Source organism: Notothenia rossii (genome assembly GCF_949606895.1).
Source record: "Notothenia rossii genome assembly, contig: scaffold_245, whole genome shotgun sequence".
Taxonomy (NCBI): domain Eukaryota; kingdom Metazoa; phylum Chordata; class Actinopteri; order Perciformes; family Nototheniidae; genus Notothenia; species Notothenia rossii.
The window spans coordinates 36,108-49,199 of NW_027640347.1; the positions used below are offsets into that span (position 1 = coordinate 36,108).

The 13,092-nt window shown below is 42.1% G+C and overlaps 1 protein-coding gene across 1 annotated transcript; it reads right to left on the bottom strand.

Annotated features, from left to right (window-relative positions):
* Window positions 1–7,215: 7,215 nt before the first annotated feature.
* LOC307026764 (tripartite motif-containing protein 16-like) lies at window positions 7,216–12,235 on the bottom strand. Its single transcript, XM_079694893.1, has 4 exons — window positions 12,164–12,235; window positions 9,991–10,059; window positions 9,406–9,484; window positions 7,216–9,323 (listed from the first exon to the last, which is right to left on the bottom strand). The coding sequence occupies exons 1-4, from the start codon at window positions 12,204–12,206 to the stop codon at window positions 7,607–7,609; spliced, it is 1,908 nt and encodes a 635-aa protein (XP_079551019.1). The 5' UTR covers window positions 12,207–12,235; the 3' UTR covers window positions 7,216–7,606.
* Window positions 12,236–13,092: the final 857 nt, after the last annotated feature.

Below are 13,092 nucleotides of genomic sequence, written 5' to 3' on the forward strand. Positions count from 1 at the left end.
TGATGTCACATTCCCACACATATATAAAGAAGCAGCCCCTCACTTGAAGCTTCACAATCGCCATCCCCCCTTTCCAACGGTTCAGTGCAACTTTAACAGACAGAGCCATCATCATCATCATGCTGGTTTTCCTCTTCCTGTTGGGCCTGGCTCTGGGTGCTGTGTCTTCTTCAGATGACCCTCCAATGGAGCTACAACAAGACACCTGTCCCTCCTTCTGGTTCTCCTTCAACGGCCGCTGCTACAAGTACTTCAACACAGAGAGGACCTGGGCTGATGCAGAGCTCTACTGTGTGTCCCAGGGAGGCAACCTGGTGTCTATCCACAGCACAGAGGAAGAGGATTTTGTCAAATTCCTGATCAAAAGCTCTGACCCTGCTGAGGGAGTAACATGGATCGGACTCCATGACATGGCCAAAGAAAGAAGATGGATGTGGTCTGATGGGTGTGCAGCCAAGTATTTATTTTGGTATAGAGGAGAACCAAACAACAGGGGACGAGGTGAAGACTGTGTACACAACAACTGGAGGGGGAAGTGGAATGATGGGCCATGTTCAAGAACTTATCCCTCAGTTTGTGCATCTCGCACAACTTGTCCTTAGCAGCAGAGATGTTACGTGTTCACCTGTTTTGTTAACATGACAACAATAAAGACACAGATGTACACTTGTATATGTGTGTGAACAGAAGTCCTTTTGTCTAACCTTTATTTTCATGAATGTTACATATCCACACTGGTCGCTCCAGGGGTTAATCAAAGGAATTATTTCGACACCTTTTTAAAAATATCAATACATTTAGTAAATAATATTGATGATGCATTATTTAGTGGGAATACTGATAACAGCATTCCCACTAAATGTTGTTTTACGAAAAGTTTATTATTCCGCCGGAATTTTGCACCTCTCCTCCTCCTGCATTGAACATCGCAGACACTCCGTTCAAACATCAAAATGTTCAGCTCGGTCGGGAATCGATGGCTATTACTTTTCTCATTCATAACTTTCATAATTCCAGAGATACATCCCATAATTCATCACATTTGTAACATTGAAGTCAATGGAGAAACTCTTCAGACTTAACAAATCTTCAAAATCTTCATGCGACTTCAAACGCTAACTGTTCCTTCATACTTTCACTCAAACCTCATTCCAACTTTAAAATGTTACACATCTTTCTGACATTATTCGTGTAAAACAACTTTTAAATCTGATTCTTACTTTTAGAGATATTAAACATTGTTCAGACCTTGTTAAAGAGGTTTTCAGATTTTAACATTGACTAGAGTGTGTGATGTCACAGCTGAAGGACAGCTTGAAATTTGCATTCATATTTTCTTTTAAAACTGCCATAATTCCCAAACCCTACATTCCTGAGACATCATTGTTCATGACAAATGTAGGATAACATCTCGTAGCTCGAAAAATGACTAAGTAAAAATAATTAAACAAAATGCCACTTGAGGGCATGAAGTGACAAAAACGTCCAACATTCCTCCATTAAAGCTCATTGTAATTTCAGGCTGATATTTCCTCACGGTAGCAGCCGCACACCTTTAGTTAAACTGCCAAAAAGGCCACATTATTAACCCGAAACTACACACACATTACTCTTCAGATAGGCCTACTCAACTTCCTTGACATGCTTCACGTTTTGAAATTTCACAGATATCTTTTACGGTTCTTCCACAAAACGTTCACATGTAAGAGGTTTATCTCTCATTCAGAACAATGGAAACCTGTGATCTCTGCATACCTCGTTAGCTCAACTATAAACACCTGTGTAATGGAACACGATGATGTCATCGCTCCAACTGACATGCTCAGAGCAGCAGACTTCAGATAGCAGTGTGCTAACAGTCCAGCCGTGAAGACATCTACGGGACAGTTTTGAGATTTCTTCAAAATGCCGTTGCCATGGCAACACAATGCTCGCCATGAAACACGGTTTTCTCATAACTTCAGTGAAAATATTCCAAACGCCCCAAAACTTGACAGGTTTGGTAACGATGCAGCCATCAACGCATCTAAGCGTATTATGGTGTGTCATCAAATGCCGTTGCCATGGCGACAGATCATTCGCCATCAAGTTAGTTCAGAAGTTTACAGCTCAAATATTCTGCTGCTTTTACAAGCCTTTTTACTTTCTTTTCTTCTCTCATCACACATTCAAGCCCCCAGTGTTCATGTATCATTTCAATCTAAATGCTTCACTTTCTTCTTACACATTACATTTCAGCATAGCAGTTTAGCGTCAGCTTTTCAGCAAAAAGCATTCCCACTAGCAATTTCTTCAGGAATTGCATTCTCTAGTTACATTTTGATCCACAGATTTGAGCCGTATGCTTATTATTCCTGGTATTCTACTTATTTGTTTGAACCACACACAGTTGAATATCATTCAATGATCACATGGATGTGGTCAGGTATTTACGGCACCTGGTGTGTGGATGACCAACGGGCTGAACCTGCTCTTTCCTGTTGACCCTATAGTCCTGCTTTGGTTATTGTTTGTTGTTTTGTTCAATTCACTTTTGCACAGATTTGATTTAGGAATGCTTCAAAGTGATGAGCGTAGTCTTGGCCTCTAGTGACTTGACTTTATTGGGAAAAGTACCATCACTCTGTTTCTGGTTATGGGAACAACCAGTGTTTAATGGACAGGGACACTACTTCTCATGTTTCTCTTTCACATGGACGTAAACGTACAGGTAACACTTTATGGTAAGGGTACATGGATCATCATGAATTCATGCATGACTTAATGCATAAAAAAGCATGAAGTCATGCATGTAGTACTTCATGAACTATCAGTAATGTACAAGCATTAATAGTATCTCATGCATGACTTAATGCAGGAACAATACCTTAATTAAAGCATCAACTAAGGTATCTCAATCATCATGACTTCTGAGTTATTAATGATGTTCATGTCTTCTTCATATAGATCTGCAGTTAAAGTGACAGGCCAACAAACTGACCAGTCACAGCAATTCCAAGTGTTGTAATGATGAGTAACTAAGCATCATTTTGTCATTACTTCATGTTTGTGCCCCTTCAAATAAAGTGGTGACCCGGCTGTTCCGTCGTCTACACTGATAAATAACATGTGATTAATGGCCTGTGTGAAATCACCTTTATTAACCATTTGGTGCTCATACATCAACCATCTTTGTGATCCCTCAAATAATGTCAGCCCTTATGTCTACATGTTTATCATCACCTGCGTCTCAGATTTCAATGCAATTCATATAAAATGAATGATTCTTGGTTTTTGTTGGGAAACAAAAACAATCTAAATGATTCAAACATAAACCTTTGGATGATTGATCATCATTTTCAAAAGAAAGTCAAACTTCTTGGGTTTTTCCTTTGTGTGTTATTTGATTGAAGAGGTACTGGAAAATAACCGGGTGAAACAAAAGTGCCCACAATCCTTCTGTGTATTGTTGACTAATGCAAACGGACCACACCGGGTTTAATGCTGTTGTCCAGGGTGTGGCACACCCTGGACAACAGCATTAAAGTTTAAACTCCCGAAATAACCCAAAACTAAATCAATCAGCTTCAGTTCAAAGGTCATGGAAAGGAAGGAGGGAAGGAGATAGAAATAGTGTATGGTAAATTGGCAGCATTTATATAGCACTGTTCCACTCTCGTGACCCCTCAAATGACTTTGACATAAGTCAAGCTGAACAGCAGGATACACACGTTCATATAGTGCATGCACCTGCTAAGGGAGAAAAAGATTCACACGGATCGCCATGCAATCAGGAGCAAGTTAGGGTTCATTCTCTTTGTCTCTTAGAGTTCAGGAGAGCCCAGCAATGATGGAAATGAAGACTGTCCACACCAACTACGGTTTGGATCACACATGGAATGATTTCCATTATTATTCTTATCACTCAGTTTGTGCATCTCGCATAGCTTGTGTTTGGCAACGGAGATATGTCATCTTATTGAACCAGGTCACTGTTCAGCTGTTACTCTGTTAACGTGCCTTTGGCCACAAGACACATATGTGCACTTACTGTGAATGAAAGTCCTTGTTGTGTTTGTGATATATGAAACACGATGGTTCACTTTGTTAACAAGGAAACAATGCATTATTCATACACTTTGACAGTACATCTCCCCTTTGAAGCCAGTCTCCTAAACTGTTGCTGAACAGCAGACAGTGCAGCCTCTAAGTTATAGAAAAGTGCTGAATGTTTCAAATGTAGCTTAGTAGTCATTTAGCATCTGGGTACAAGGCTTTGCTGGAGCAACATTAAGAAAGTCACAAGAGTCAGTCTGGATTGCAGAGGTTTTTTACACGAGGCACATCATTTCTCTTTATTCTGAGAAACATAATCTCATTTGAAAGATTATTTTTGTTAAACCTATTCAGCAATTGTTGGTCAGCAAGATCTCCTAAATCAGAGCTGTGGTCTGTTCCTATTCAGTTTCATAGAAAGGCCTTGTGGCAGTCATTTGACTATTCCCCTGTACGTTATGCCCACACATCAAAACACATCTCTGCTCACTGTTATCAGAGCATTCGTATTGTACTATCTTCCTGATTTTAGTGTATATATAGTTTATATTTGTGTTCAAGTGCCATGTTTAGAGCTTTAGTAAAGTGAATTTTCAGAAGGAAATACTTGTGTGCTTCGGAGCTACATGCTGTAATGTAAAAGTACTTGTTGTGCCTTGTGGCCACTGGAGGGCAGCAGAGGAGCAAGTCAGTTTGACAATCAGTTGTGAATGAAAAGAAACATGAGACACAAAGCAACAAGTCTCCCTGCCTGAAATGAATACATTATGTTTTATACGATGTATCCACACAAGCTTATGGTCTGTTTTGTCTAATGTTCATCTTCATTTTGCACAAGCTGGGAATTATTTGTGGTAATGTGGTGTCTCAATGAAATGTTTATAAAGCTTTAGTGCAGGGGTGGCCAACCCGCAGCTCTCGAGCCGCATGCGGGTCTTTGCCTAGTTTCATGCGGCTCTTCAGTTCATATCGAATTTTATATGTGTGAGTTTGGGGGAGAGACACTGACTCCTGACTAATGTTTCACGGTGTACCGATACTTGAAAGGTATACCGCGATACCCTGCCGTTAAAAACGTTACTATTCCTCCGTTTCATTAGTATGGTACTTTAAGAATGAAGGGGGAAAGTACTGCGGTGAGAAAGCGCTGTTTTAATAAGAGCCGTGTGTGTTCAGCGCTCTGCTTCCACTCCCTGCACTGCAGCCGTGCCTACAGTCCCGCCCCTTTCAAGCACGCTCTAAGTCCCTCCCCTCTCTCGTGCACGCGCTAGCTGCCAGAGCATATGAGAAAACGAGAAGCATGGCTGCAAGTGGGAGTGCAACTGCTGCTGTGCCTCGGCTTGTTGACAAAAAAGAGGCCAGAAGCGAAATGTTGATGTATTTTAGCTCTGTCAGTGAGGGCAAGCCTACGGACTAAACGAGGCCTGTCTGTAAGAAATGTTTTAATTTGATTTAATACGAATTCTTGTCATTTATTTTATTTATTGTTCTCATTGTTTAAAAGTTTGTGTTATAGTTATGGTTCTGGTGTGAAATAAAGCACAATAATTACATTTAAGACTGTTTCGAAAAAGAATCGGAATTCTTGACTTGGTATCGAAACCAAAATGTTGGTATCGTGACAACATTACTCCTTACAGTTAAACCTGATATTTAGTAGGTCTGTTAAGTATCGAATGCTGATCATTATGACGTAATTTGGCCGGTCAAAGTTGTTTGGGCTCGGATAAAATCGCTCTGTTACTTTCGTCCCGGCTCTCCCTACGTGTGTATGTGTGGTGTCAGGTGTCAGCATGAGAGGATGACAGCGCGTCTAATTTTGATGTGGCCCAAGAGCCAATCACAAAAATACCTGCGATGCAGTGAACCAATCACCTTTGGGGGGGGGAAACCTATCGTTGATTAAACATTATCCAGTGTTTCCCCTACCATTGTCTTGGAGGGGCGATGCGCTCCGCCAACTGAGCCCCGCGCCCCCCCTGAAATTCAAGGTGTTTAAATAATATATATAATTTTTTTTTAAAAATATATATATATATATAGCACCAAATTGCAAATAATCTATAACTGATTGAACATGTGCTCTTTTATTAAATAAACTAAACACTTTCATTTTAAGTTGTGAGTTTAGTGTTTTTGACCCTAAGAAACACTGATGCATTAATCAATAACAATAATCCACAGCTCCTCACTCTGCTTCAGAGGATTTAAAAAAATATATATCCCAATGCCACAAAAATGCATCAGTGACGTGGTTGAAATCTTGTCTCCAGAAAACAAAAAACTGAAACAAGTGGTATCAGTGACTGTGTGTTTGATGTGGCTCTTTGCAGTAACATAGAAAAAATGTGGCTCTTAACCTCTGACTGGTTGGCCACCCTTGCTTTAGTGTGATGGGCAGCTTGGTCTTCACGTGCTAGAAAGCGTTTTAAAAACAGACCATTATCCCTCCCGACCGACATCTTCTGGAGATTGTAAAAAACATTTGTTTTGGTCTGGCAATGTTTAGCACTGCCAACGTTTGATTTAATATCATTTACTCCTTGTCAAAAATGTAGAGAAGGTTTAGTGCGACATCTCCAGGTGAGCAGGTAGTCTGCTTCTGCTTATGTTAAGGTGTGGTTGTGTTTAGTGTTGCCGAGTTCAGTTGACCAATCATATATTAGGCCAACAGTGAAAACACCCTCTCTGATGCATATGTGGTAACTGTGTATTGTTGACTAATGCAAACGGACCACACCGGGTTTAACATACATTTGTTGAACACACCTCTTTTTATTGCATTTTAATAATTTAAACAAGTTTTATCAATATGTTTATGGGAAATTAGCATATTTCTTTAATACCTTCATGTGACCTAATGACTCAAAATCAGTGCTGGATAAAGTAACTAAACTTGCTGCATAGGACACACCTCTTTTTGTTGCATTTTAATAATTTAAATTCCTTTCCTGCTACATCTTAGCAAGAGATGTCTTTTTCATCTTGTTCAAGTTCACCTTTTTCAGCTCTGGTTTCAACATCCTCCCGGTTTTACGGTCTAAAAAGTGTTGCAGCAGTTTTCATCACTCTCTGAAGAACAAGAAGAACATATATTTGACCTTTTATTCCTTTACATTCGATGTTTAAGTTTTAAATGTAGAAGAGATATTTTTATAATTAAAAAACAAAAGACTGAGATTTTCACTTTTGTCCTCTTATTTCTTTATTAAGTAAAACCCCAACATATTATTTTGTACAGACATGTGTTAATGTGGCACTCGTCTCACATCTTGAAAATAGAAACATCATTTATGACAAACTCAACCCGTTAGCTTTTCTTTTTTTATCACTTTTCTTTGAATGTGTTTTATTTCCTTCTTCAATTAGCCTCCATGGCTAAACCGACACGGGAAGGAGCGCCGCCTCAAGAAACTCCAACATCTACAGAACAACTCGTGAGAAGATGTTAAAGCACATCCCATAATGTTTGATTGACAGCTGATCTCTGTGCAGTGAAGACATGAACAATCAGCTCTGATGGACACACAGTGAGTTTAAGAAGTGGAACATTTCCTCAAATGACTTCAGGCTATTTCAGGTTACAAAACTCAGCTGTGTCTCCACGAGGATAATAAAGCCAAACTCCAGCATGTAGCGGCTGAGTGAATGTGGTCTGCACTCTGTGGAGGAGAGTCATGGTTTCAGAGACGATGCTGTAGAAGGACAGAACACCTGCTCTGTGATCCAGGTACACTCCTACTCTGGAGGACAGAGGACCTGAGACGGGAGTGATGATTCTGTTGTAACAAAATGAATAACTGCTTTGATTACAATCTAAGGACCAAGATTTGTCATTGTTTCCAAATGCACATTCATTCCCCCCTGCTCTGCTGAAATTCTTGTATGCGACTGCAACACGAACTGTTCCTCTCCACTCCACCTCCCAGTAACAACGTCCAGTCAGACTCTCTCTACTCAGGACCTGAAGATAATTAGTGAATCTGTCTGGATGACTGGAATGAGACTGTTGTTGTTTCATGAATGTTGCTTTTCTGCCCCCCTCAGATAATAACAGCCTCTTGTTTGCTGTGTTTGGATCCAGAGTGATCTCCTGTGAATATGTGAAGAACCCAGCTCTGGTGGTGGGCTCTGCTGCTGGCAGTAAAACATCCACTTCAGTCGGTGAGACGTTTGTCCATTCCTCTCTCAGGACGTCCTGTAGTTTGTCTCTGACTGCTGACAGGGCCTCCGTCACGTCCTCAAAGTATCTCAGAGGACGGATGTTGATGCTGGAGGAGTGTGTAGCTTCACTGAGGGCTGGCAGTGAGGAGGGGTAGCTGAGCAGGAACTGGTTGTGATCCTCTGTGTGAGACAGCAGCTTCAGCTCAGCGTCTCTCCTCTTCAGCTCAGAGATCTCCTGCTCCAGCTTCTCCTGGAGCTCTCTGACTCCACTCACTTCTCTCTCCTGCTGGGATCTGAGCTGCTGCTTCACATCAGAGCTTCTTTTCTCCATGAGACGGATCAGCTCAGTGAACATCTTCTCACTGTCCTCCACTGCTTTCTCAGCAGAGCCATTGACGGCCTCCACCTCCTGCTGAAGCAGCTTCACCTCCTTCTCTCCGTCCTGGATTCTCTGCTGGATGTTTAGTCGACTCCCCTCCAGCTCTCTCTGCCTCTCAGTCCTCTCTGCTGCAACAGACACCGTGTCGTGGCCTTTGTGTTCGTCCACAGAGCAGATATAACAGATGCTCTGCTGATCAGTGCGGCAGAACAGCTTCATCACCTCGTCGTGACGAGAGCAGATATTCTCCTGGAGCTTCTTGGAGGGCTCCACCAGCTTGTGTTTCTTTAATTGAGCTACGTCATAATGAGACTGCAGGTGTTGGTCACAGTAAGATACGAGACACACGAGGCAGGACTTACAGGCTCTCAGCTTCCTCCCAGTGCAGACATCACAGGTCACGTCTCCAGCTCCAGCATAGCAGAGATCAGCAGGAGCAGCTTGGAGTCCAGTCTTCTTCAGCTGCTCCACTAAAGCTGCTAACATGGTGTTCTTCAGCAGGACAGGCCTCGGTGTGAAGCTCTGCCTGCACTGAGGGCAGCTGTGGATCTCCTTCTCATCCTCTCCGTCCCAGAAGCCTTTAATGCACTTCATGCAGTAGCTGTGTCCACAGGGAATAGCCACCGGATCCTTCAGTAGATCCAGACAGATGGAACAAGAGAAGGTTTCCCGGTCCAGCTGAACTCCTTTCTGCGCCATTTCTCCTCTCAGTAGCAGGGAGTGTCTGAGTTTCACTTCCTGAGAACTGAAACTATGTGAGCTGTGATCTGAACAGCATGTGTGTGTGAGCAGTGAATGTGGCCTATCAGCTCTTGTGCTTTACCCACGTGTTGGTTACACACCCCTCCTCCTCGGTGTGGATCTGAAGGGGAGGAGCCAGGAAATACAGAGTGGAGCTGGCTGTGTCTGAGCAGGAAGAAGAGGGAGGGCTCATCAAACTCTGACTCGTTCCAGGAGGACGAGCGGACACTCTGAACTGTTTCCTCATTTACAAACGGAGCCTCGCTTACAACTTGCTCTACATTTGAAAACAGTCTTCAGCTGCAAAGTATTTGTTTTAAATTCAGGCTTTCGTAGCACACGGCTCCACACTCATGGTAGCAGTGATGTAAGAAGTACTCAGATATTCTACTAAAGCAAAAGTAGAAATACTACGGGGTAAAAATACTCTGTTAAAAGTAAAAGTACAAAAGCATTATGGGCTCAGAACAGTCTCATAAGACACACATGCACACAGAAGGATCCACACTTGTGTTTTTCAATGCACACACAAATGTGTTCCGTTTCATATACATGTAAATAAAATACAAATACAAAAAAAAGTTTTAAAGTGTATTTTTGAAAAAAAACGCAACATAATAGTTGCCAGCTCAAACACCAATTCGATATAACATTAAAAGAAGGTTAAAAACCAGGCTTTCTTTGACAGAGTAATAGATCCTCCTGGCTCCATCCAGGAGGGGAAACGCTCATACTCAGCTCTATGGATTAAACACAAAACAGATGTTATAAATAATAATAAAAGATAGAAGAAAGTTAACAAATGTCCATAGCCAGTTTCCCGGGTTGCTCGGCTGGTTATGAGCACTTCTACACTCTGCAAAACACGTACAAGCTGCTTAAAAACGATAAACACTTTGAGTAAAACACCACATTAAAAAACACATTGCTTGTAACAGACCTGGGGCCGTATTCACAAAGGATCTTAGGGCTAAAAGTAGCTCCTAACTGGCGAATTTAGGAGAAACTCCTAAACATAATGGGCATGTCAGTCTTAAATTTAGTACTCCTAATTGTATTCACTAAAAGCAATTCACAAAGTATTTTAGGCCTAAAAGTAGCACCTAAGTTTAGGAGAGCTTAAAAGTCCTCGAGAGGACTCCTAACTCAGTAAGACCTATTCACAAAGAATCAGAAAATGGCTGCGAGACGAAATGTTTTGGAGACAATGGAAGACTGTGAATTGATCAAGAGATATAGGCTAAATCGTGAGGGTATCAAACATGTTGTGGAATTAGTGCGGGATGCAATAACATCCCCGACTAACAGGAATAACCCGATTAGTCCGGAAATAAAATGTTTGGCAACACTACGATATTTAGCAACAGGGAAAATGCAACTTTGCAATGCTGACGATTTAGGAATATCGCAACCATCAGTCAGCAGTGCCATAAACCAAACCATCAACGCGCTCTCTAGACCACATATCATCCAACAGTTTATCCGGTTTCCTCTGGACAATCAACAACTACACAGGATCAAAGCCAACTTCATGGCAATTGCAGGTATGCCCGGTGCGGTCGGTGCTATTGACGGGACGCACATACAAATAATTGCGCCATCAAAAGATGAGGACGTGTTCGTCAATAGAAAGAAAGTACATTCCATCAACACGCAGATTGTTTTCATTCATCATTAGCTTGAACGGCGGTATGGGCTGTTATTGAAAGTGTTTAAGTGCTGGAAATATGCTCATTGGATAATAGTTTGCGGGGTGCTTTTAATTGCCTCCTTGATTTAATGCAATTTACGTATTTTTATTGTTTGCTCTCTCTTTAACGTGCATATACAACGTCATGATCGTGGTCTGCACAAACTTGTCATCATGCGTGTATTCTGCTAACTACACTGTCCATAACTATTTGATAGGAATACATTTCTAGCCTAGGCTATTTCCTTGTTTTAGTGGGCTCGTTTGTGGGATGTTGCGGATGAGTTTCACCGAGACCGCCTGCTATGAACAACCAATCACCGTACTGACGGCTTCTAAACTCATGCACGAGAATCGACGTAATCCATAGCAACGGCGCGTCACTCTTAGTTCACTCTTAGTGATTTATCCTTAGTATGAGTAGGTCTCAGCGGCTTTGTGAATAACTTTTAAGAAAAAACTCCTACGTAAAATGTTTTAGCGCGAGTTAGGAGCACTCATAGCGGTAAGATAAAATGCTTTGTGAATACGGACCCAGGTCTCGTGATTTGAATGTCTGAAGAGTTTCCCCCATGCAGTAGCGTGGCGTGGGGAAAAAATTAGGGGAAGCCAATAATACGTCCTTTCTTTTGGGGTGGGGGGGGTGTGGTGGTCAATGTAATAACGTAACCAGATGAGTGATTACAGCGCCCGGCATCATTTTACACATATCATACAGATGCAGGACTTACACACGCCTGTTATCTGACCGACAGGTCCGCACGCACTCTCCAGCCGAAACTCTAATAAGCATTCATTCACAAACTAAATCAGGAGACCTTTAACGTTTTACGTCCGGTTCGCTCCTTTGTTCCTCGCTGTACACAGCTCCAGTTTGGGCATTGGCCTGTCATCAGATTGTATTTCTTGTTGCTGCTGCAGCGGAAGTTTAGTACAATTATTTTTGATGAAATACTCCAAATCTCCACCCTCCATAATTGCACTTGCTTCAGTTGCTTGCTACTTTCTAACGGCGGTGAGAGTGGTGCAGTGACGCTATCTATCTTCTATTGATTAGATTTATGATTCGAAAATTATAAAAGTAGGGTAGACATGTGGATATTATCCGACTGAACAAAACGTGCATTTACCTAACAGGTTCGTTTTCCACTGACCTTTTTTCGAGCTATTTTCCAAAACCCTGTTGAGAAATCCCATTGCTATTTTGTTGAGGGAAACCGGGCGCAGCTTACTTCCGCTTTTTGGGACGCGTCACTGCACCACTAAGTTGATGCGATTTGATTGGATTGTGAGGCAAGGGAAACCAGCCGCCTCTGGCTTCCCTTGGCATGGCCCTGACCAATCACAGGTTGGCAGGGGCATGACGTGAGCCTCATCTGATTGGTCAATCCCTCCATTTTTTTTCACCAAGGGAAGCAAATTTCGGCTGGCCTCCTCTCGCAACAGAGAGTGTTTCACCATAACATCTAGAGGGGCGCTGTTTCACTCTTTGTAAAATACTCAATGAGAATGGGGGAGAGACGGGCCGGCAGCAACACACAACAAAGAATTTCCGGAACTAAACGAAGTGTTTTTATTTAATTATTAAAATTATAACTACAATCCGAAAAAACAGGGGAAGCCTGGCTTCCCTTGGCCTCCAGGAGAAAACGCCACTGCCTCCATGATGGAAAAACGTATCTAATCCAAACGGAACTGAGACACTTCCATAGGCTCATTGAAAAGACCATAAAACCACCTTAAACCCGCGAATCCTACCTTGAGGGAGATAACGGTGCGCGTGTAGCAAAGAGAAAGGTTTTCTGAAACTGCCAACTTTTATAAATTACATTCTACCGGTCACGTGATCACGTCACGTGACAATGACGTCACATTCCCACACATATATAAAGAAGCAGCCCGTCACTTGAAGATTCACAATCGCCATCCCCCCTTTCCAACGGTTCAGGTCAACTTTAACAGACAGAGACATCACCATGCTGGTTTTCCTCTTCCTGTTGGGCCTGGCTCTGGGTGCTGTGTCTTCTTCAGATGACCCTCCAATGGAGCTACAACAAGACACCTGTCCCTCCTTCTGGTTCTC